Source organism: Mobula birostris, chromosome 13 (assembly GCF_030028105.1).
Source record: "Mobula birostris isolate sMobBir1 chromosome 13, sMobBir1.hap1, whole genome shotgun sequence".
NCBI classification, from domain to species: domain Eukaryota; kingdom Metazoa; phylum Chordata; class Chondrichthyes; order Myliobatiformes; family Myliobatidae; genus Mobula; species Mobula birostris.
In genome coordinates this window covers 42,069,541-42,095,593 of record NC_092382.1, presented here as the reverse complement: position 1 = coordinate 42,095,593, position 26,053 = coordinate 42,069,541, and the positions used below count along the sequence as shown (strand labels likewise).

The window sequence follows — 26,053 nt, the reverse complement described above, 5'->3', positions numbered from 1 at the left end:
AGATCCTCCCCGAACCCGGGCTGGATCAAATTCTCAGCTTTGGATTGGCTGAATGAAACAGAGAATCTCCGCCCACTTGTTGTGACGAAAGAACACGGAGGGGTGAACAGCGAAATCCAGACAGAAACTATCGGCGGCCGTGAGGGAAGGTTAACTCAGCCTGTTTTCTTTCCTGTTTACCGTTGCTTCATTTGTCCCAATCCCGCTTCTTCCTGCTGCCGGTCCTATCCCGGGCTGGTGAGAGTTAGTGTGAGCCGGACTGCGGCGGTCCTACTTTACTCCAGCTCACCCGGCCCTGTTCATCTGTAATCAGCCGACGGTCACTTTATAGCCGAGCGGCCGCCGTAAGCAACAGCTCAGACTCAGCTCAGACGTGCAGAGTGAGCACACCGGTGCAGGACCATTATCGTTCACTCGGAACGTCAGACTGTGATTTCCCGGGACCGCACTGAACGCCGTCCGGTTACAACATCAGAGGGACAGTAAGTGTTGTCTATGATTCTTTACAATTATTCAGCGCTTACAGCGAAGTTAGGCTTTGGTCGGGATCGGGACCACAAATACTCTCCAGGGTGGAAGAATGCATCTTTCATATCGGTAGTGATGCAGAAAGGGTTAAAAACAATATTAAAGTGTCTTCACACTTGAATGACAGTGTTTTGTCGAACCGGTTGGAGAACGTCAGAACGGCTGCTCCCTGTTCCGGGGAGTGTGTGCGGACAGGAAGCTGCTCACACATAGACCCTGAGCTCAGAGTCTGCAGCATCTACGGATGGGAATAAACAGTCAACGTTTCGCACCGAGACCCTTCATCGGGGCTGGAATGGAAAGGGAAGAGGCCAGGTCATTGATGGATTTGAAAGATGCGGGTTATTGTTTAGTGACAGCCCGAGCTCAGATTTAAGCGTACAGCAGCTTCCTGTCCGCGCACCTTCCTCAGAACAGGGACAAAACACTGCCATTCAAGTGTGAAAGAAGTTTAATATTGTATTCAATACAATTCCTCCTGCATTGAGTGTGTTGCCATGGTTACAAGAGATCAGTGTGCGGTAGTGGGCAGGGTTATTTGTAAGGAAAGGCAAACAATTGCCCCACTCAGAATATTCTATTGGAATTGAGGTGAGAGTAATTCAGCTTCTGGTATTTATGTCGGATCATTATTTCTGAACAACCAATTGTCTCTACTGCTTCCAATTTTTACGATTGACATTTTCCACAGGTAAAGTAAGGAATAAGAGCAATGGCTACCTGTTTCAAAGCAAGAGTGCGTGATTTGTACAATAATCACCTGTTACGTTTTCAGAATTTGTTATTTCAGACGAATACTTCTATTGTTCCTGTGTCGATTGTGGGTGTTTTGAGATCTTTTCCTCAATGGCTAGTGGAAGCAAAGTCTTTGATTGTTGATAAACTGTGGGATTGAAGTATTACGGGGATGGACATGGCGGAGTACGTAATGAAATTCTAGATCTGATCAGACAGGATCTCCTTATATACAGCAGCAGATTCGAGGGGCCGCCTGGTCCAGTTATGCGTGTTAGTGTATTGACTAGAAAAGCTCTGACAGTTTTATCAGTGTAAGCTGGTATAATGACTGCATGCGAAGGGAGATATGATTTTATTTTTACGGTTGAACTGAAAACAAACATTAAACCAATAAATTATTTACATGCAGATCTGTGCGTTAATTATGTGCCCCAGCTGCGTTAGGGGATCGAATTTATGACTAACTCTGTGAGACGAACAGCACGGTAGTGGACGGATAGGCAGGCTCCCCGTTCCCTCTTAATCCTGCCGTAGACTCCCTGGGGCTCTCCTGCACCAGGACACCGCCCAACACGCGCCCTCTTGCGGAGTTTGTTACTCTCGCGCTCCCGGGCTCACTCTGAGACGATTTGGGAAACCTTGCGCGCCCGTCCTCTGTAAGACAACTGTCGTCAAGTGACGTGCGAGTTATTTAGCTCCCACTGGTGCCAGAAAATGTCAATATAGACCTCATCTCAGACTGAACTGTCCACGCAGGTTGAATAGAAAAACATTCTATTCAAAAGGTTCAAAGGAACATCTGAACAACCCTTATACAGTTTGGAAACAAGTCCTGAGGACTAATGAAGTTAAAATGGAACTTTTCTGGACGCAATGAGGAAAGGTATGTTTGAAGAAAAAAGAATGCATAATTTCATGAAAAGAACACTTCTCCAAATGTTAAGCACAGGGGTGGATCGATCATGCTTTGGGCTTGTGTTGCAGCCAGTGGCACGGGGAAGATTTCACTGGTAGAGGGAAGAAATAATTCAATTAAATACTAGCAAATTCTGGAAGCAAACATCACACCATCTGTAAAATAGCCGAAGATGAAAGACGATGGCTTCTACAACAGGAAAATGAACGTAAACACACCTCGAAATCCACAATTGACTATCTCAGGAGGAGCAAGCTGAAGGTTTTGCCATGGCCCTCACAGTCCTCTGACCTAAAGATCATCGAAAATCTGAGGATAGACCTCAAAAGAGCAGTGCATGCAAGACGGCCCAAGAATCTCACAGAACTAGAAGCCTTTTGCAAGGAAGAGTGGGCGAAAATCCTCCAAACAAGAATAGAAAGACTCTTAGCTGGCTACAAAAAAACGTTTACAAGGTATGATACTTGCCAAAGGGGGTATCATTAACTACTGCCGTGCTGGGTGCCCAAACTTTTGCTTCAGGTCCTTTCCCTTTTTTGTTGTTTTGAAACTGTAAAAGAAAGAAATTTAGAAAAAAAAAGTTTTCTTGCTTAAAATACTAAATAAATGTGTCATATTTAACTTTGTGCCTTTTATAAATCAGTTCTTCTTTTACTTGCTTAGCTATTCACAGTAACAGAAATTTTGACCTGGGGTGCACGAACTTTTGCAGGCCACTGTATGTGGTTGAACTGATAGCAAACAATACATTGTTTAAGGACTTTCACTCAACATTGTGCGTTAATTCTGTTCCCTATCTGGGTTTGTTGATGGAACGTGTAACTCACTTGGTGATCTGAACAGCTGATGCGTGAGAGCGATGGGGAGTCTGTACCCGGAATAACAGTGAGCGGGTAGCGCGTCTCTCGGTCCCTTGATAATTATTAAGATCTAGCCCCATTCTTTCCTCCTTTCCTACATCACCCCCCACCCCACACACACAGTATTCTGTACTTTCATCTCTGCGTTTCACTCCGGACACTGAGGCACCCAGGGCTCGAGAAAAGGATCTCCAGATTTGCGAAACGAATTGGGGCCCTGGTCGGAGATAATGTCCGAAGGAATTGCGGGAGTGCGGAAGAAGTGGTGGACGAGAGGGTCTGCAGTGTCCTGAGCAGAAGAGAGTTTAGGGAGGGCTACAAAGTGCACAGTCTTGGAAAAACGGCCCACCATGGTGAGTGCGGCGGTGTTCCCATGTGAAGGGAGTAATCCCGTGAGAAAATCCAATGCTACGTGAGACCAAGGACGACTAGGGACAATTAGGGGACGACGTAATCCAACAGGTGGCCGATGGGAGTGTTTTCCACCGGCATTTCCTATGCCCCCAGCGTAGGGTTCCGGTTCGGGTACGTGCGGCTCTCTTGGTGATCATGTTGCCGACCCTCCAGGCGTTGCCATCCCAGGCTGTGCGGGGTTGTCAGACTGGGTTCTTGGAAGGGACGGAGTAAGAGGATACTCGGTAGACCTGCTCACTGACCTTCTTTACATTCTCGGACAGGGCACGGAGACTCTCTGTGACGTCTCTGAGCCGTTGATAGTGTAGGCTGGCTGGCGAGGGCCTGTTGATAGTGTAGGCACAGTAGGGTAGGCTGGCTGGCGAGAGCCTGTTGCAGGGGTTTTGTGTTCGCTGGGTTCATTCTTGGACAGTTCGTTCTGTTACAAGGAGTGACTGGGGGCGAACCCAAGTGCAGGACGCAGACACAGAGATAGGGTTGAGAGGTGCCCGCACAGCCGCGACCATGGAACAGATAACCAGGGGAGTCTTGACCCGGAGACGAGGTTTTCGTAGAATATCCAGAAACTGGGGCTGAATTTAGAACTAAAGTTCCTAAGTGATCGGGAGACGAGGTTACCAGACGGGAATCGACGAGCGAACTGGCGACCCGTGGTTGTGATGCCAGAGTTGTTATCCTGCAGACTCTGATGGAAACCAGGTGTGCTGTAATTAAGTGAACTAGTAGTAATTGGGAATCTAACGACTGGAATTAAGGCAGAATCAAGGAGATAGGAGCGGGATGGGGTGTTGGGGGGCAGCCAGACGGGACCATGATAGGTCCAGGACACAAGACTGCTTTCTAAAACGGAATCGACTACAATATGGAGAATAGATACCTCGGGAGATCCCGGCCCGCTGTAGCGTTCATGGATAGAACGGATATTGGCATTGCGAGTAGACATCCCGGACAATCACGGCACTGTGTACAATCCATAGATACAGTGGAAATGGACATTGTGTGACAGTGTGTGGATGGCTGCAGGAAGATCACGTGTTCGGTGGATAGGCCGAAGATGTTTGGAAGTGTGCCGTTCTGTTTAAAAATAAAAGGGCATCTTTCTTTACACTTCATTCAAAGTCTGACCATATTGTAAACTTTGTTTGTTACAGAGCACCATAATCTGACTACACCTGTCCTCAGAATGAATAAGGGGGAGGGTACAGAAGGAATTCCAATGACGTCAGCATCAGGAAAGGACACGGGTATGTTGCGAAGTATTTTAATTGATAAATATTAAAACTACTCTGTGTCTGGTTTTAATTCAGTATCACAATGCACAAAATATTTGCGAATAGACTGAGCAGAGATTAGGAGATTAGGAGAGAGAGAGAGAATAGCTCATGGCGGCGGTGGGGAAGGTTGGCGAAGCACAGTCACGCGTGGACTGGGTACATGTACTGTCTGATTCATGCTCCTTCAAGTATATTGTGATGCACATTAAAACAATGGGGCGTTCCTGCACAAAAGACAGTCTCTAGATGCTGGAAGTTATGAGCTCCACAAAGACATACAAAATGTTGACGGAACTCAGCACGTCAGGCAGCATCTGCAGAGAGGAATAAACAATTGACAATAAGGACTAGAAAGGAATGGGTCAGTATCTAGAATTTCTGACCGCTTCATCTCAGTCCCGCTGGGGGACCTTAGCCGGAAACGTTGATTGTTTATTCTCCTCCATAGATGCTGCCTGACCTGCTGAGTTCTTGCAGCATTTTGTGAGATATTCCACAGATTTTTCGAGGAACGGGTTGACCAGCCAGGCAGAGCACCAGAATCTGACCAAAGCAAAACGGTGGTGATGGGCAGTACCAGGAGAGTGATGGTGATGGGTTAATATATTCTCAGGAATAAGCACAGTCCTTTCCAAGTACAGGTCCCAAATAGAGACCGTATAGTTCAGGGGACAGGAAAGATCACAGCCTTCAACAGATGGAGCTCGCCCTCCCCCCATCTCCTCTCTCACCCCTTCCCTCTCCCTTTCTCCTCTCTCCCCCTCTCCTTTTTCTCCCCACCTCGCACTGGCCTCCCACTCTCCTCCGTCTCCTCCCTTATCCCCAGCCCCTCCCTCTTTCTCCCCCCATTCTCCCCTCCGCCTCCCTCTCTGCTCCCCTCCCTCTCCATTCCCCAACCCCCTCTCTCCCATCCACTCCCTTTCCCCCTCACTCTATTCAACTCACTTCCCTCTATTATTCTCCCCACTAACCAGCCCCCTTCCATCTATCCCCCACCGTCTCTATTATCCCACATTCTCTAGCCTCTCCCCTTCTCCCCCGGCCCTATTTATATTTCGGACTGTGTTTGTCCCTCCATCTTTAGGTTCCAGAGAGAAAGTTGCTGCCTAATATGGGGTCAGTAATGCCTTTAATTTTCTGCATTTTCCTTCACAGGTCCGAGCTCAGTGATCACCGGGCTTCTGGCAGGCTGGGACGATTTCCAGCTGCTGCAGCTGACGGATTTCTACCGGGACAGGCTTGAGCAGGCGATGGAAGGAGGGGTGTACGGGCTGAGCCTGGCGTTAACGGCCGAGAATCAGTTCAGTGGAGAGGAACATCGGGTGAGTGAGAGGGAGAATGGGTTTGAAGTTTCGCACATCACAGGACTGATGCGTGTTGAGATTCTGACTCATCAGGTATTAACGCAGATAAAAGAACAACTTGAAAATAAATACTGTAATTGCAATCTCAAATTGTGAATCTGGATCAGTGATAGAAACGGGTGAAAATACTCCAGGCGGCTGTGCAGTGTTCAAAGCAAGGGGAGCGGGAAGAAAAAAATCTGCAAGCGGTTATAGTAAAGGATATGAAATGGAAATATGACAGGAAGTTTCGGTTTGGGAAGACCGTGGAGCGTATAGGATGGATATCAGTGAGAAGAGGGTCATCATCAATGATTGTCACAGGAGCTCGAGTGTGTTCTGTTCTGCGTGGAGATGTTTGTGTTACCATCTGCAACTGCAGACAGTGTCGATTTGGGAATACTGCCATGTTGTAATGTGTAATCACTGAATAAACCTGCGCTGGAAAAGCCATAGGAAAGGCTGTCAGCTGGCAATCCGCTGTCATGTTAGACGCTGGTGGATTGAGGAGATGAATCACGTCATCTTTGCTGCAACTTCTCTGAGACTGCACACGGTGTTCAAAACCACCTCAGTTTTTTTTCTTTTTTTCCTTCATCTGTGATCGATATTTTCTTATTTCTATTTTATACCGTGAAATCCGGTGACGAATTATTTATGTATTTGGAGCCACATCAATGGAGCGGTCACAGACCAGCCAGGATCTCATTGACTGGTGGACCAGGTTCACGGTGAATGTCTCCCCGTGTGCTCTGCACTCAGAATGTGCAGTCCATGAACAGACACGATCAGCACCCGTCCGGGTGACTGCTCAGTGTGATCCCATTACAGAGCACATCATTTAATTCTCATTCTCTGTGTGAATCTGTCAGTCCCCAATATGTTCACTATTATTCTTCACAGAAAATCTCGGATCTCGCTGACAAGGGAGAGCGGGCGGACAGTTCTAAACTCCTCCTGAGCCTGGTGATGGAGAAAGGCTCCCGCGCTCGGAGGGTGATGTGGGAAACCTTTGTGGAAATGCGGAATGGTGTCCCAAAGTTGGACAAAATACTGAAAGAAATTCAAAAACATGGTGAGACAATATTAGAGATTGATTTAATTTTGGATTCAAACACAAGACACTAAATGATTTTACAGATTTCTACTCCTCATATTGTTTAAATCTGAACAGGTTGTGTTCCGGTCAATCGACCCGTACCAATGATGCCCAGAGACCTGAAAGGTAAGCGAAGAAAAGTTTGTTTCCATCAATGGTTGATATTGTGTCGGGTCATATCGTTGCTGAGTCACAGATATTTACCTAGTTAGGTGTTGGCACCGTGACACAGTGCACAGTGAGACGCATGGAAAATGTTTGCTGGACGAAGGGTTTTCATGGGACTGTATGAGGAACAACTCAGAGATTTGGGAAGTTTTCAGAAATGGATCACACCTCTTTGGGGCTTGCAATGACATGTCCCTCCTCCGGGGTCAGAGTGGAGAAGAGGACACTCTGGAGGAGCGAAAACCAGATAAATTTCTTCACTGCAAATGGTGAAATCATTTTCCTACAGCTACCCACCATCCGGAACAGCCCTCATCCTAAATCACTTTTCTAAATTCCCTCAGATGGTACGGGTCATCATTTTAAGAGTTGGGGGTCCATTGAGGTTCTCGTCACAGAATAACAATGAGAGCATTCATTTAATGAGAAAAGCAGATTACACCTCAAGTAGTCTGTTCACCCCCAGAGCAGCATATGAACCCCACTCTGTTCACATCTGCACTACCTTAGTGCAAACACTGCTACAGCTATCCAGTGTAATTTCCAACTCCACAATCCTGGGAAGTCCCTTAGAAGACAAGGCTAGTGAGGATGAAATGGGAGACAAAATCCTCAGCTCAGTCAGCAAAAGCTGAAATTCATGTGTGCCGGTTTTTTTCTGGTGGGCACTGTGGAAGGATAAGAGATGGGAATTAAGACAGAGAAACCGGGTATTTTGAGATTGTGGCAAGGAAGGTGGAAAGAACTGAATATATCTATAAATAATATAAAAATTCATTAAATTGTGACCGTGCGAATGAGAAGCTCACTACGTCCGTAAGCACATCGTGTTGTAAGGCTTCACCATCGCTGTCTGTGTTGTATCACACAGCTCCACATTTAACAGAGGAAAGAGAGAAGGAAAGGGATATCACAAAACTTATTGATATTGCATCAGCCCATATTTTATCTGATTATTCGAAGCTCTTGAACAGAAACATAAGAAATCTCGGTCAGAACCCTGGTTCAGCCCCTCTCATTTCCAAGAACAAATTCCAAAGACGTTAATTTTCATTTGGGACCAGAGAGAGATGATTCAGGAAGTTTACAAATTGCTCCCGTCTCTGTCACCTTTGTTAATGCTTTTCCAGTCCGCATTCAGGCAATAAAACCTCTCAGTTTACCGGCACCATGGATTTGGTAAATCTCTACAAATTGCCTGCAAACTTGTTCTTCACTCTTCCGACGAAACAGACCCAGCAGTGAAATTCCCACCGCCGAAACAGATTCTATCCCTGATTATTGAAGAACAACATTTTTCCCACTGTCACATTGTCTAAATTAACTATTCCAACATTCAATGCTTTCCTACGATCCGTATTTCACCGAATACGTTAAGTAGAGAGCCGACACATTCACAGCATGTTGAGACACGCTGTGAGACGCCCACACTCCTGGCAGGTTCCTGACAGACTCTCAGACCCCACACACACACACCTGATAGGGTCCTGACATCTGTGAGACCCCACACACCCCTTGCAGGGTCCTGACACACTGTGAGTCTCCACACACCCCTAAGAGGGTCCTGACACACTGTGAGACCTCACACACACTTGAAAAGGTCCTGACTCACTGTGAGACCCCATACACACACCTAACAGGGTGCTGACACACGGTAAGACTCCACACACTCCTGACAGCGTCCAGACACACAGTTGCCTGGACCCTTCGGTGGTAAAGAAGACACGCATTTGCCTTCTTTACCACAGACTCAGTCTGCACCGCTGATGTTTGAACCTTTTCTTCATTTTGATAATAGTTAGCACTACTGTCCTTTTTTACCAAAAATGCATTGTCATAAAATTTCCAACACTTTATTCCATATACCACTGTTTTGATCATTCTACCAGCTTTATCTTGTTCATTAGCCTCATGTTTGCACTTCATCAAACGCCTTCTCATCCACTGCCTCTCTTGTTCACCCTGCTTGTTCTTTCCTCTAAGAAATGGCTCTCTTTGTTAGCCACGGTTACCAGTTATCATTTGAGAACTTATTCCTCTGTGGCACATATCTATCCTGTGCCTTGTGAATTATTCCCATGTACTCCAGCCATCTCTGCTCTGCAATCATTCGCGGCAGTGTCCTCCTTCAACCCTCCGGTGCAAGGTGCTCTCTCATGAATCTGTAATTCCTTTTATTCCATTACAATACAGATACAAGTGAGGTATGCTTCTCCTTCTCAAACATTTCAGCATTCTCCTTCAGCATTCAACAAAATAGTTCCATCCAGGCTCGACAAGAAGCTTAAACACCTTGTTCTTGACCCTGGCTTTATGCAGCTGGATCCTGGACATCCTCTCAGATCGCCAGCAGGTTGTAAGTGTGCGCTCCCTCATCTCCGACCCTTTGAACTTCAACGCAGGAGCCTCACAGGTCTGCGTACGAAGTCCCCTCCTTTACGCCCTGTGTGACCATGACTGTATCGCCACCCACAGTTCCAAGCTGATAATTAAATTTTCTACGATACTACATTGATTGGCCTAATCTCAAACAATAACGAGGTGGTCGACAGCGAAGAAGTCATCTATCTGACACAGTGGTGTCCAGAAAACAACCTCCTCCTCAATGTCGCAAAAAACAAAGGAGCTGGTTATGGATTACAGGGGGAATGGAGACGGGGTAACCGCTATTGACACAATGGATCTGGGTTTGAGAAGGTAAATAGCTTCAGGTTCCTCGGGATCCACATCACCGAGGACATCACGTGGACTGGACACACAACAGCGCCTCTTTCACCTCAGACGGTTGAGGAAGTTTGCTATGGGCCCTCAAATCCTAAGATCCTTCTACAGAGGCAAAATAGAGAGCATTCTGACAGGTTGCATCACTGCCCGGTATGAGAACTGTACCTGCCTAATCGCAGAACACTGCAGAGAGTGGTGTGGACAGCCCAGCGCATCTGTAGTTGTGAACTTCCAGTGATTCAGGATACTTACAAGGAAAGATGTGTAAAAACTGCCCGTAGGATCACTGGGGACCCAAGCCATCCCAACCACAGTCTATTCCAGCTGCTACTATCTGGGAACCTGTACCACAGCATAAAAGCCAGGACCAATAGGCTCCAGTACAGCTTCTTCCACCAGGCCAACAGACTGATGAACACACGCTGACTTGAGTGTACTCTATATTATATTGACAGTTACATTCATTAAAACTTATTATAAATTACTATGATCGCACATTGCACATTTAGATGGAGACGTAACATCAAGATTTTAACTCCTCATGTATGTGAAGGATGTAAGAAATAAATTCAATTCAATACAATACAATTCAAATTGCAGTATGAATTCAATCATATTATGATCACTGTCCCCTAAGGGTTCTTTTACGTTAAGCTCCCAAATAATATCTGGCCTGTTGGAAAAACCCGAAATAAGACAGACTTTCCCCGAGCGGGCTCAAGCACAAGCTGCTCTAAAAAAGATATCTCGTAGGCATTTAACAAATTCCCGCTCTTGCGATCCGACACCAACCTGATTTCACAATCTCCTTGCATATGCAAGTCCCCATTACAATTATGTCATTAACCTTATAACGTGCCTTTTCCAGCTCCCTTTGTAATTTCAGCCCCACATCGTGGTTACTATTTGGAGGCTTAGATATATGATTCCCACAATGGGTTTTTAACCATTGCGATTTCTTAACACCGCCCACAAAAATACAACATTCTCTGACCCTATGTCATCCTTTTCTAAAGATGTAATTCCATCTCTTACTAACAGAGCCACATCACCACATATGCCTTCCTGCCTGTTCGTTCCATACAAAGTATATATTTCGATAATAATCTCCCAACTATGGTCTTCTTTCAGGCATGACGCAGTGATGCCCACCAATTCGTCTAGTGGCGTCACGGGTTCACCCACCCTATTCCGAAAGCTACCCGTATTTAAATACGGCACCTTCAGTCCTGCATTCTTCACCCTTTTGAATTTTGCCTCTGTGGTACAATTTAACTCTCTGTGTTACCCAGACATGGGTAACTTTCTTGCATTCATGTTACACCCATCATCTACTTGTAAACCCGCTGGCTCATTCTCAATTATATCATACTGGTTCCCATCCTCCTGCCATATTAGTTTAAAGCATTCCCAACAGCTTGAGTAAACTTGTCCGCAAGAGTATTGGCACCCCTAGGATTTAAGTGCAACCCATCTATTTTGAAATGTTCTCAACTGCCGCAGAAGAGGTCCTTAATATTCGCAAATCCGAATCCTTGCCCCAGCTCCAATTCTTCGGACACGAATGTATCTGCCACCTCATTGTGTCCCTGTCCGGACTATCGCGTGGCACAGGCAGCAAGCTCGAGCTTAGTAGCCTTGCCGTCCTTTCTCTCAGCTTCTCTCCTTCGTTCTTTCTAAACTCCCCTTATTGTTTTTTTCAGGCCCTGAGATGTTGGGAAGCACCACACACTGCTGGCAGGATCTTGCACACCTTTAGATCCCACACACCCATGGCAGGGCCCTGACACTGTGTCAGACTTTACACACCCCTGGCAGAGTCCTGACACACTGTGAGACTCTACAAACTGCTGGCAGGGTCCTAACACACTGTGAGACTCTACAAACTGCTGACAGGGTCCTAACACGCTATGAGACCCCACACGCCCCTGCCAGCTTCTTGACACACTATGAGACTCCACACCCTCTGGCAGTGTCCTGATGTACTGTGAGGCAGCGCACATCCTGGCAGGGTCCGAACACATTGCGAGACTTCATAAACCAGTGGCAGTGTCTGCACACGTTGTGAGATCCCGCACACACCTCACATGCACTTCAAACTCGTGAAATCCTGTACATACCCGCCAGGGTCCTAATAGACCGTAATGTCCCAGATCCTTTTAAAAGTCTGCCATCAGGTGTCGTGTAGCTGCAAGTAACTGTTCCCACACTTCATCCGATCTCGTCTTACATTGAAATCTGTCTTCCCCTAATTCAGGACCTCAATACTCGGGGCATCGCCACCTCTTTCCATAACTGAGAGAGCTGGTCTCTATTTCCAGAATACTCTACAAATGACACTCCAAACACTTGTCCAGCTACACTATCTCCTGACAAGAAGGGTTGAAGAAAGGTTAGGCTAATAATCCTCATTGTAAGGCCGGCCGGCAGGGCCGGACAAGTTAACATGATGTAATGGTTGAGTCTGAACTGGTTAGTTCAGTGGAGAGAGTGTTATGGGTCAGGTACTTGGACCTTGAGAGTGAATCAGCACATGGACATGTGATGTTGTTGCCTTTATAAGAACTTGATTGAGAGAGACAGAATTGGCTGCTCGATATTCCAGAGTTGTGATATATCAGATTTGAGAGATGAGGTAATACAGTTGGAGAGGTTTATTTACTGATCTGGGGAATTTCAAAGCTGCACTCAGAGAGGACATACTGGGGAGTTCAAGCACTGACGCAATATGTATTCACCAATGAGAGGGAACTTGATGATGGTGAGGACAATATGAGCGAGGTTGATGCTCCGGAGGATGCTGATATTAAGGGAGAGGAGGTGCTGGAGTTGTTAAAATATATTAGGACGGATAAGTCCCCGGGGCCTGACGGAGTATTCCCCAGGCTGCTCCACGAGGCGAGAGAAGAGATTGCTGAGCCTCTGGCTAGGATCTTTATATCCTCATTGTCCACGGGAATGATACCGGAGGATTGGAGGGAGGCGAATGTCGTCCCCTTGTTCAAAAAAGGTAGTAGGGATAGTCCGGGTAATTATAGACCAGTCAGCCTTACGTCTGTGGTGGGAAGGCTGTTGGAAAAGATTCTCAGAGATAGGATCTATAAGCATTTAGAGAATCATGGTCTGATCAGGGAAAGTCAGCATGGCTTTGTGAAGGGCAGATCGTGTCTAACAGGCCTGATAGAGTTCTTTGAGGCGGTGACCAGGCATATAGATTAGGGTAGTGCAGTGGATGTGATCTATATGGATTTTAGTAAGGCGTTTGACAAGGTTCCACACGGTAGGCTTATTCAGAAAGTTAGAAGGCATGGAATCCAGGGAAGTTTGGCCAGGTGGATTCAGAATTGGTTTGCCTGCAGAAGGCAGAGGGTGGTGGTGGAGGGAGTACATTCCGATTGGAGGATTGTGACTAGTGGTGTCCCACAAGGATCTGCTCTGGGACCTCTACTTTTCGTGATTTTTATTAGCGACGTGGATGTGGAGGTAGAAGGGTGGGTTGGCAAGTTTGATGATGATATATTATATATTTCTAAACCTGAGAAATCCATTCCGGCAGTATTATCTCTGCTTGGTCAGTTTAGTAGTTTTTCTGGTTACAAATTGAATCTTAGTAAGAGTGAACTTTTTCCATTAAAAATTCAGGCTCCCATTTATAGATGTTCACCATTTAGATTGATTACTGACTATTCCACTTATTTGGGGATAAAATTGCTAAGAGGCATAAGGACTTATTCAAGCTCATTTTTTTTTACCTTTAATTAGTCAGGTTAAACAATTGCTTGCTGAATGGTCCCCATTGTCTCTATCACTGATTGGCCAAGTATATGCCATTAAAATGATTATTTTACCTTCATTTTTATATGTATTTCATGCGGTACCAATTTTTATTTCTAAATCTTTATATTTGATAATATTGATTCTATTTCCTCTTATATAAGGCAGAATAAAAATCCTAGGTATAGTAAAAAATATTTACAGAAGTCCATGAAGTCCATGATGGTTGTTTAGCACTGCCGAAAATAAGATTCTGTTGCTGGGCAAATAATATTCAATATTCAATATTTTGGACGTAGGATTGGGATATAATTCCAAGTCCACAATGGGTAAACCTTGAAGGTCACTCTGTACGAGGGTTTTCATTCGTTTCTATTTCAGGAACTTCACTTCCCTTTGTGTTTTCTAAATTGAATGAACAAATGGTTAATCCAATAATTAAACACACATTACGAATATAATTCCAATTTTGTTTTTTTGTTTTTTTTGGTTTGAACTAATTTATATTATCAAGCCCTATTATGTCTATTTTTTCCAACTCTCTGTTATGGATAAAGGCTTTTTGATATGGAAAATAAGGGGTATAACATGTTTCCGTGATTTATTTTTGAATAACTGTTTCATGTCTTTTGAACAGTTGTCTAATAAATATAACTTGCCCAGATCCTTTTCTTTTTAGATATTTACAAATAACAAACTTTTTATATACCACTCTGCCTACCTTTCCGATTTCATACTGAGCTGAAATCACGGGAAAAAATAAGTTTTAAATCCTTATCAGAAGCGATTAATAGGAACTATTTCTGATATTATTATGAAAATACAGCCAGATGTATCTGATAGAATTAAAAATGAATGGGAAAGGGAACTTTAACTTCACTTACCTATAGAGAAAATGTTTCAATTAGTTAGCTCTTCCTCTATATGTGCTAAACATACGCTGATACATTTAAGGTAGTGCATAGGGCCCACAAGTCTAAAGATAAACTAGCTCGTTCTTACTCCCATATAAATCCTAATTGTGACAGATATCACTGGGAGGTGGCTTCTTTGACTCATATGTTCTGGTCTTGCCCTCTCTTGGAAAATTTTTGGAAATACATTTTTGATATCATTTCAAGAGTTTTGCGCTTTGATTTACAACCCCATCCTATTACGGCAATTTTTGGTTTGACAATGATGGAACATAGCTCTTTATCCTCTTCAGATTGTCGGATAATCGCATTTGTTACATTAATGGTCAGAAGATCCATTTTATTCAATTGGAAAGAGACTCGTCTCCCTACTACATCTCAATGGCTTTCCCAAATTATATCATGTTTAAATTTAGAAAAAAACAATCAGAAGTGTCATTTTTGATCCTTCGGTTAAATTTGAAGAAACCTGGAAGCCATTTATTCAACATTTTCATATGATGTAGTTTGACCTTTTCCTAATCCTTTTTATTAATTTAGAATATATGAATAGAGGAGCGGAGTTGACGATATGAATGAATGTATTTGATCTAATATATTGGTTCAACCTTGTTTTGCTCCGTTTGTTTTTTTTTGGGGGGGGGGTCTAATAATTTAGTGCCTTTTTCTTAGCCTTTTTGTTTGTTTGGGATTTCTCTTTGTGATACCAGTTTCTTTTTATTTCTTTTTTCTTCATGATTAATTATATAAAGAGCTTGGAAGATTATTTTGGTGAGAAGGCGGGGGAGTGGGACTAAATGGGAGAATGGATCAGCTCATGATAAAATGGCGGAGCAGACTCGATGGGCCGAATGGCCGACTTCTGCTCCTTTGTCTTGTGGTCTTATGGTCTCATTACACTTGTGCTATTTGTAGTTTCTCTTGTATATGTTTATTATATGTTTATTCTCTTGTATATGTTTATTATGTAATTACAATCTCTCTATATCACTATTGTTATTATATTTATGAACTTGACAACTAATACAAAGATTAAAAAAGAACAAAATCAGTTACTTTCCTCAAGCAGTAAGGCTGATCAACGTCTCGAAAGACTAAGCCACCCCTCCACATCTAACGACCCCCACCCCACCACCAGCACGGTTCTAAAATTTTCCCTTCAGAACCACCTGAGTTCAGAGTGACCCCTGTATCGTATGTGTTTATATTTATTGTGTTTATCATTGCGTTCTTTATCTGAGTTCTTGTGCTACATCAGATCGGGAATAATAATTATTTCCTTCCCCTTTACATTTGATATCTTGAATCTGCTAATTATTTGCAACACAGACTCTTTAAGAGACATGAGACTGCATATCTGCCGACTTAAACCATTTTCTGGAGGAACTCAGTGAGCTGAGCGGCATCTGTGATGATGGAAGTGGGGAATTGTCTGCGTTCTGTGTCAAAATTTTGACTGTCTCATTTTCCTGAACAAGACAGTCACATTTTCTACTTCAGCTCCCCACCCACAGTACACGTACTGAGCAACAAATATGCTTTGTACTTTGAATCAGTGGCGATGAGAGGGGATGGGTGAACTGTGATTCCTCGACCTGTTCCTTTGACAGAATGCCCACTATCCTTTTCTCTATCTCCACACGCTACATCAACACTGGGCTTTCACAGTTCTTCCAAAACAGCAATGATAGGGGTGTGGCAGTAGTGGGAGTTTGTCCAGTACGGGACAGTCGGGGTCAGTAAATTACCAGGGAAATACTCAACTTCACAGCATAGTTAGTGTGGAAACATGATGATGTGGTGTTTATCTAGACCACGACTTTCTGTCCCGTCTGGGGTCTGTCAATCTAATTTACCTCAATGTACGAACTTACATTGATGAATTTATTTAATGCAATAGCTTTGAGCTAACACTTGTGTACGCAGATACTGAGTTCTGAGTTAAGGCATCTAACAGATTGATCACTATCTGTTCCCATGGAAGATTTTCAACAGAAACACAAGGAGACTCTGCGGGCACAAACTGAAACACTGCGAGTGAACACGATCCTGATGAGGGAGAAGGTGAAGTTTTTCCAGCTGGTTGATCGATATGCTGAGCTCACGGTCATTTCTACTGTTCGAGATCGGAGACCTTCGGAACATGAACTGCTAGCAAGAGGCAGAGACCACGAGGAGTGGAGAGAGAAACAGTTTCGCAGAGAAGAAGAAAAAATCCGGACTGAGCAATTGTTTCAGAGCAGCTTTTCCCGGAGTAAATGCAAATCTGGGAGTTCAACAGCAGTGGCTGGAGTCGCCGGGATTGGGAAAACAACAATGGTGCAAAAGATTGTTTATGACTGGGCCACAGGGAAACTATACCAACAATTCCAGTTTGTCTTCAGTTTCAAATTCCGATATTTAAACTCCATTAACTGCAGAATAAACCTGAGAGAACTGATTCTGGATCAGTATCCTTACTTTGGGAATTTAGTGAGTGAAGTCTGGAAGAACCCAAAGGGATTGCTGTTTACTTTCGATGGTTTCGATGAGTTCAAGGACAAAATTGATTTTGCTGATAGTCGGAGAGACACAGAACCGCAGTACACATGCACTGATCCTGAATTTCGGTGCAAGGTGTCTGACATTGTGTACAGTTTAATCCAGCACAAGCTGCTCCCAGGGTGTTCAGTGCTGGTGACCACTCGCCCCACTGCGTTGCATTTATTGGAAAAGGCTAAGATCAGTTTCTGGGCTGAAATACTGGGATTTTCTGGTGAGGAACGGAAGGAATATTTCAATAGGCATTTTGAAGATCAGACAGTAGCAGAAGCTGTTTTTAAACACGTGGAGGAGAACGAGATTTTGTACACCATGAGCTACAACCCCGCCTACTGCTGCATCCTCGTTCTTGTACTGGGCCCCTTCTTCACAAAATGTGACAGGGACCTGCAGCGAGTTCCCAAGACCATCACCCAATTGTATTCCTACTATATTTACAACATCCTGAAAAACCATGGCAGTGAGATTGAGAACCCGCGTGATGTGTTACTCAGGGTTGGTCAGATGGCCTTCAGAGGAGTGTCCGAGAAGAAAATTCTGTTTACAAATGGAGATTTGATCAACTGCAATCTGCAGCCTTCTCAGTTCCTGTCCGGGTTCCAGATGCAGCTTTTGGAACGAGGGGATTCTGCCCGGAGCGTGGTGTACACATTCCCACACCTCACCATCCAGGAGTTTGTAGCTGCAGTCGCACAATTCCTGAATCCACATCCCGGGGATATCCTCAAATTCCTCACAAAAGCCCACAGCATGGCAGATGGGCGATTTGAGGTATTTCTCCGCTTTGTTGCTGGTCTCTCCTCCCCAATGACAGCTCGAGGCCTAGAAGAGTTTCTGGGTCCATTTCCTCATCAATCAACCTGCCAGGTGATTGACTGGGTGAAGGAGGAGGTTGAACGCCAGAGTGGAAACACAGAGAGTGAAGCTGGTAAAAGGAGCCTCCTGAACACATTGCACTACCTGTTTGAGTCACAGAATCGTGGGCTGGCTCAGGATACGCTGGGATCAGTGGAAATACTTTCATTCCGTGGAATGACACTGACCCCGATTGACTGCGCGGTCCTGTCTCATGTCATCGGGAACTGTGGTACAATAAAACACCTCGACTTGGTTGGCTGCCATATTCAGTGTGAAGGAGTCCAGCGGCTCGGACCGGGGTTGTACAAGTGCCAGGAGTTGAGGTAACTTGATTTATCTCTTACTATTAACCGTGAAACTGTTCAATTATGTTGTTTCAATGTAAAGAAATTTGGGAAAGCTGTAGTAAGTCAGATTGATAAGAATTGTGACAAATTTCCAGGGATATTGCAGTAATTCCCGAAGGACGGAAGGGTTCTGTTGTTTCTCGTGAAGGGATGTTGGAGACTCTATGAGGTCAGTGAAAAACGGCCATTGGTTTAATGGTGGTATATCACAGGAACGGCCGTGTTTCTCGCTGCCTGCGACACGTCCATTGACAATGTTCCACCTCACTATTCCTGACGCCCAGACCAACCCTGACTGCAGCAGGTGGGTCAGAGCTTCACTGGTGAGGGACAAGAGACAGTCAGCAGACTGTCCCAGTGATAAGGAAAGAAATGCCTCTGTGAGATCGAGGGACGATTATGCAAGTGCGTGGACGTCAGCGAGTTACAGCGGCAGGAAGGATGTAAATGAACACAATTTTTACCGTAGCAGTTAAATCAAGGCACGACTGCCCAAGCACTTGGACGTCAGCGAGTTAGACCGGCGGAAAGGATTTAAAAAGAAGATTTTATAAAGCGGGTATTGGAGTAAAGGGAGACAGAGTTGGAGGGCTTTGGCTCAACGGGGCTTAGGCAACAACGGGTGGTGACGAGGTAAGCTACTTGTGCAGAATAGAAACAGGAAGTACGTGTGTGAGGCCGGTGTTCTGTACTGGGTGTCAGATGTGGGAAGTGCGGGAGACTCCCGGCTTCCCGGACGGCCACATCTGCGCCAGGTGCGTCGAGCTGCAGCTCCTTAGGGACCGGGTTCAGAAACTGGAGATGCAGCTCGATGACCTTTGTCTGGTCAGGGAGAGTGAGGAGGTGATAGAGAGGAGTTATAGGCAAGTACTCACACTGGGGCCGTGGAAGAGTCAGGAGAGGGAAAGGCACGAGTCAGACAATAAAAAGTACCCCTGTGGCTGTCACCATTGACAGTAAGTAGTCCTGTTTGAGTGCGGTTGGGGGGTGGGGACGTCATACCTGTGATAATCAACAGTGGCCGCGCCTCTGGCACAGAGTCTGGCTCTGTGGCTCAGAAGGGTAGGGAACGGAAGAGATTGGCAGCAGTGTTAGGGGACTCGATAGTTAGGGGATCAGACAGGCGATTCTCTGGACGCAGCAAAGAAACACAGATGGTAGTTTGCCTCCCAGGTGCCAGGGTCCGGAGTGTTTCTGATCACGTACACGATGTCCTGAAGTGGGAAGGTGAAAAGCCAGACGTTGTGGTACATATTGGTACCAATGACACAGGGAGGATAAGAGAAGAGACGGACTTCGGAGAGTAGGAAGGAAGTTGAGAAGCAGGACCTCAAAGGTAGTAATCTCGGGATCACTTTCTGTGCCACGTGTCAGTGAGTATACGAATAGAATGAGGTGGAGGATAAATGTGTGGCTGAGGGATTGGAGCAGGGGGCAGGGATTCAAATTTCTGGATCATTGGGACCTCTTCTGGGGCAGGTGTGACCTGTACAAAAAAGGACGGGTTGCACTTGAATACCGAGGGGACCAATATCCTGGCAGGCAGTTTTGCTAAGGCTATAGGGGAGAGTTTAAACTAGAACTACTGGGGGTGCGAACCAAACTGAAGAGACGGAGGAAGGAGCGGTTGGCTCACAAATAGAGAAAGTTTGTAGGTAGTGTGTGAGGGAGAATAGGCACGCGATAGAGAAGCGAAGCGCTCAGATTGATGGTTTGACATGTGCATACTTTAATGCAAGAATCATTATCAACAAAGCGGCTGCAGAAAAGGAGGAAGTCATTGAGGGGTTGTCCACGGAGTCTCTGTGGGGGGAAGTTAGAAATAAGAAGGGGTCAGTAACCCTACTAGGTGCTTTTATAGACCATCCAATAGTAACAGGGACGTCGACGAGCAGGCAGGGAGACAAATTCTGGAAAGGTGCAATAATAACAGTGTTGTCATGGTGGGAGATTTTAATTTCCCACATATTGATTGGAATCTCCCCAGAGCGAGGGGTTTAGATGAGGTGGAGTTTGTTAGTTGTGTTCAGCAATGTTTCTTGACACAATATGTAGATAAGCCTGCAAGAGAAGAGGCTGTACTTGATCTGGTATTGGGAGATGAACCTGTTCAGGTGTCAGGTCTCTCAGTGAGAGAGCACTGTGGAGATAGAGATCGTAATTCTATCTCCTTTACCATAGCATTGAAGAGGTATCGGAACAGACAAGTTAGGAAAGCGTTTAATTGAAGTATGGGGAAATATGATGCTATCAGGTAGGAACTTGGAAGCATAAATTAGGAAAAGATGTTCTCAGGTAAATGTACGGCAGAAATCTGGCAAATGTTCAGGGGATATTTGCGTGGGGTTCTAAGTAGGTACTTTCTAATGACACAGGGCAAGGATCGTAGGGTAGACGAACCGTGGTGTACAAAGGCTGTTGACAATCTAGTCAAGCAGAAAAGTAAAGCTTACGAAAGGTTCAAAAAATTAGGTAATGATAGAGTTCAAGAAGGAACTCCATCTCTAACACTAACTCCCTTTGCTGAAGACGGGACTCCAAGGCTAGCAGAAAGAAACTTAAGAATGAAATTAGGAAAGCCAGAAGGGGCCAAGAGAAGGCCTTGGCGAGCAGAATTAAGGAAACCCCCAAGGCATTCCTCAAGTACGTGAAGAGCAAGAGGATAAGACGTGGGATAATAGGACCAATCAAGTCTGGCAGTGGAAAAGTGTGTATGGAACCGGAGGGGATAACGGAGGTACTAATGAATAATTTGCTTCTGTTTGTTAGGTCAATTATGACGGCAGATTTATAGTATTAATGGTAAGACTCTTGGCAGTGTTGAGCATCAGAGATATTTTGGGGTCCTACTCCATAGGGCACTCAAAGCTGCTGCACAGGTTGACTCTGTGGTTGAGAAAGCATACGGTGCATTGGCCTTCATAAATCATATGATTAAGTTTAAGAGCCGAAAGGTAATCTTACAGCTATATAGGACCCTGGTCAGACCCAACTTGGAGTACTGTGATCAGTTCTGCTCACTTCACTACAGTAAGGATGTGGGAACTATAGAAGCGGTGCAGAGGAGATTTATAAGGATGTTTCTTGGATTGGGGAGCATATCTTCTGAAAATAGGTTGAGTGACTTTGGTCTTCTCCCCTTGGAGCGACGGAGGATGAGCGGTGACCTGATGGAGATGTATAGGATTATGCGAAGCATTGATCGTTCGGATAATCAGAAGCTATTTCCCAGGGCTGAAATAGCTAACACGAGAGGGCGCAGTTTTAAGTTGCTTGGAAGTAGGTTCAGAGGAGATGCCAGGGGTAAGGTTTTTACTCAGAGAGTGGTGAGTGCGTGGAATGGGCTGCTGGCGACGGTGGAAAATGTGGATTCAATAGTGTCTTTCAAGAGGGCTGTGGGTATCCAGGGGTAATTTCTAAAGCAAGTACATGTTCTGCACAACAACGTGCGCCTAGGGGCCTGTATTGTGCCGTTTCTTCTGTATTCCTATGCTTTACATTGTCCTCCCCTGTCCTTCACCTGGTATGACTCTCACCGGTGTGACTTTGCTCACTATCAGATACTCAGGCCCCATGTGGACATCTCCTCTCCCGATTGACTCAGTTCAGACCACCCCTCCTGCGCAATCTATTTGTGCCTCCTCGTCTTGCACGGTGATCTTTTCCCATCGGTGTCGTCAGGTGGGTGGGCTTCTCACTCCCACCCACATTCTCCCAGTGGGATTTCTCTTTCTCGGCACCCCCCCCTGCTGTAGGTTTGTCTTCCTATCCCTTTTCCTCGGGTGAGTCTCTTCCACCATCTCCCACTGACACTTTCCCATCCACAGCCCTTCCTCACTGAGGGACTTCCTTCCATCCTTCAACCCTGCCCCTGACGACCCTCTCACATCTCAGGAACACTTATCTCGCCGTTGGAGAATGGGACAGAATATGTGGAGTTTGCAGGGTCACACCGACAGACGAAATTACTAACATTCGGTGAATACCCTGGAGCTGGGCAGCGAAGGACATTGACAGTGATGGGAACTGCGATCAGTGATTTATTGAAAGGTTTTATGTTTCCTGAAATATCCGAGTGAGATAAATTCCCTCAGACCCACGGTTTGATTCATCTTGTTCATCAATTCGCCTTTTTCTGTTTAGCCTTGGGGAGAATAAACTGGGAGATTCAGGAGTGAAACTGGTCTTTGCGGCTCTGAGGATCCCGGACTGTAAAATACAGAAACTGGGGTAAGTACCAGACTGTGTGAGATTGTGTTTACAGTCACTGGGTGTCTGACACTGAACATTAATGAGATCAGTAATTGTGCTACTGATAAACACTGGGGATTTGTACCGTCTCCTGTCTCTCTGTGTCCTTCACCCTCACTCTCTCTCATCTCCAGGCTGAATAAAGTCGGTCTCACAGATTCTGGTGCCGAGGATCTCGTCTCAGCTCTCAGTGCAAACCTATCACTGACAGAGCTGAATCTGAGTCATAATGAACTGGGAACTTCAGGAATGAAACTGGTGTCTGCAGCTCTGAGGAACCCAGGGTGTAAAATACAGAAACTGCGGTAAGTACCAGACTGTGGGAGATTGTGTTTACAGTCATTGAGTGTCTGACACTGAACATTAATGTGATCAGTAATTGTGCTACTGATAAACACTGGGGATTTGTACTGTCTCCTGTCTTTCTGTGTCCTTCACCCTCACTCTCTCTTATCTCCAGGCTGTGGGATGTCGGTCTCACAGATTCTGGTGTCCAGGATCTCGTCTCCGCTCTCAGTACAAACCAATCTGTGAGGGAACTGGACCTGAGTATCAATAACCTGGGAGATTCAGGAGTGAAATTGGTGTTTGCGGTTTTGAGGAACCCGGAGTGTAAAATACAGAAACTGTGGTCAGTACCAGATTGTGGGAGGTTGTGTTTACAGTCACTGTATGTATGTCACTGAATGCTAATATGATCAATAATTTTGTTACTGATAAACACTGGAAATTTGTACCGTCTCCTGCCTCTCTGTGTCCTTCACCCTCAATCTCTCTTATCTCCAGGCTGAACGATGTCGGTCTCACAGATTCTGGTACCGAAGTTCTCGTCTCCGATCTCAGTATAATCCCATCACTGACGAAGCTGAACCTGGGATCCAACTCGCTGAAGGACCGATCTGTCCCCGCTCTCAGCCGCCTCATAATGACCCTCCCGAGTCTGAAGCAGATCGTGTGAGTGTTTATATTAAATGTAATAAAATACATCGGCGTGTTTTCTTGTGATATTTTTCGGTGAGTATTGTTGAAACATTAACTCCAGTCTCTTGTTATTGACACAGTTGTGCAATCAGTCCGTTTCATCTTTATTTTTCCATCTGTTTCAGGCTGGTGGGGAACCTGTTCAGCTGGACTGGGCAGAAGAAACTGAGGTCTCTGCTGGAACCCAGACCCGGACTGACAGTGAACATCTGAATATGTGAACATCCCCACTCGCGGGATGGGGATATGTAGCGTGATTCTCCACCCTCCCCTTTAACGGCCGCGGTCCAGGTTTAGTTCCCAAAAATGGCAACGGACCCTGACCCCCTCCAACCACCTTGGGACGTCAGAGGCGGTCCCGCAGTGACGTAATTCGTCCTCCTTCCGTCCAGCGGCCCTGCTTCTGCCGGATGTTTGGCTTTGTGAGATCCCGGGGAATTACACAGACAGGAAGAGCCCGGAGGCAGGGCTCAGTCTGATACATCATCGTCGCAGGTTGCATTATCCGGGGAGAGAATTTTATTTTGCTCCCTTTGCTGAAGACGGTGAATTCGACAGGTTGGCCGATATAATAATGTTAAATAGACAAATTCCTCAGTCCTGCTCCTGGACCTGCAGCGAAATCGGACGCTGCCCTGAATGAATTAATAATCATCGGTTCCCCAATGCAGAGTGACGGTGAGAAACGGTACTGACTGTTCAACCTGTCACTCGTTGTCGCCGGTCAGTTAATTGTGTTTGACTGTGAGTGAATCGGGAGCAGCTTATTCATTCCCGCACGGCAGCAGCTGACAGATTGTTTAATTTACATTTGTCCTGATGAAATCAATAAACCGCTGTAACTTCCTGCCTTGGTGTCGGACTTGAGTCTCATTAGAGGAGAAACAGTGACCTGGAGCTACTGCTGCCCCCCGCACCCGGTTAACTGCAATAATGGGCCTGAGCTCCTCACACTGGTACAGCAGCGTCTCAGCTCTAGTCTGGGGGATGTCAGTCCGATAATATCTGCTTCCCAGGATCTCCTCACTCCTCATCCCCATCCAGGCTGACCATCCCCTACTCGCACCCCAGATACTCGCACTCTTCTGCCCCCATCTTCCTGCGCGCTCTCCGTGCTCTGGCAGACAAAAAACGACAAAAGAGATTGGAAGTTCATAGACTGTATAACATCTGACCTGTATCCACAAAGGTCGCGAAGAAGAGAGGGATGGGGAATGGAACAGAAGCGATCAACATGGGGTGATCTCCCTCCACACCGTGACATCACACAATGACATCACGCCGTGCCATCACACAACGCCAGCGTCAATAACAGTGAAGCTCCCTCCGCCCCATATCATCAAACAATCCCGGCTGCAGAAACAGAGTGGAGCTCCCTCTACACTGTCCCAACACACATCCCCAAATCAGACACACAGTGAAGCTCCCGCCACACCGTCCAATCACACGCTTTGGGGATTAGACACAGCGAAACTCCCTCCACACCGTCCCATCACATACAGACCGGCTCAGACACAGAGTGAAGCTGCTTTCACACCGTCCCATCACATACTCCCCGCATCAGAGACGGAGTGAAACTCCCTGCTCACCGTCCCGCCAAACACTACAGGAGATAGAAACAGATTGAAGCTCCCTCCCCACCATCCCATCTTCTGTCTTCACTAAGGAGGACATAAATAATCTTCCAGAAATAGTAGGGGACAGAGGGTCCAGTGAGATGGAGGAACTGAGCGAAATACATGTTTGTAGGGAAGTGGTGTTAGGTAAATTGAAGGGATTGAAGGCAGATAAATCCCCAGGGCCAGATGGTCTGCATCCTAGAGTGCTTAAGGAAGTAGCCCAAGAAATAGTGGATGCATTAGTGATAATTTTTCAAAACTCGTTAGATTCTGGACTAGTTCCTGAGGATTGGAGGGTGGCTAATGTAACCCCACTTTTTAAAAAAAGGAGGGAGAGAGAAACCAGGGAATTATAGACCAGTTAGCCTAACATTGGTGGTGTGGAAACTGCTAGAGACAGTTATCAAAGATGTGATAACAGCACATTTGGAAAGCGGTGAAATGATCGGACAAAGTCAGCATGGATTTGTGAAAGGAAAATCATGTCTGACGAATCTCAAAAAAATTCTTGAGGATGTAACTAGTAGAGTGGATAGGGGAGAACCAGTGGATGTGGTATATTTGGATTTTCAAAAGGCTTTTGACAAGGTCCCACACAGGAGATTAGTGTGCAAACTTAAAGCACACGGTTTTGGGGGTATGGTATTGATGTGGATAGAGAATTGCTTGGCAGACAGGAAGCAACGAGTGGGAATAAACGGGAC

At 45.6% G+C, this 26,053-nt stretch overlaps 1 protein-coding gene across 1 annotated transcript; it reads left to right on the top strand.

Moving 5' to 3' along the window:
* The first annotated feature begins 475 nt into the window (after positions 1-475).
* On the top strand, positions 476-24,308 carry LOC140207569 (NACHT, LRR and PYD domains-containing protein 3-like). The gene is made up of 11 exons (XM_072276115.1): positions 476-482; positions 4,608-4,700; positions 5,886-6,052; positions 6,977-7,148; positions 7,248-7,298; positions 16,737-18,474; positions 22,642-22,728; positions 22,884-23,054; positions 23,210-23,380; positions 23,536-23,703; positions 23,856-24,308. The coding sequence occupies exons 2-11, from the start codon at positions 4,640-4,642 to the stop codon at positions 23,941-23,943; spliced, it is 2,874 nt and encodes a 957-aa protein (XP_072132216.1). The 5' UTR covers positions 476-482; positions 4,608-4,639; the 3' UTR covers positions 23,944-24,308.
* The last annotated feature ends 1,745 nt before the right edge of the window (positions 24,309-26,053 follow it).

Excerpts from the sequence above, each read along its gene's own strand:
- LOC140207569 (XM_072276115.1), top strand. The coding sequence starts at position 4,640 with ATGAATAAGGGGGAGGGTACAGAAGGAATTCCAATGACGTCAGCATCA. Across the intron at positions 6,053-6,976 it reads TCAGTGGAGAGGAACATCGG|AAAATCTCGGATCTCGCTGA; the intron begins GTGAGTGAGAGG and ends TATTCTTCACAG. Across the intron at positions 23,381-23,535 it reads TGTAAAATACAGAAACTGTG|GCTGAACGATGTCGGTCTCA; the intron begins GTCAGTACCAGA and ends TCTTATCTCCAG.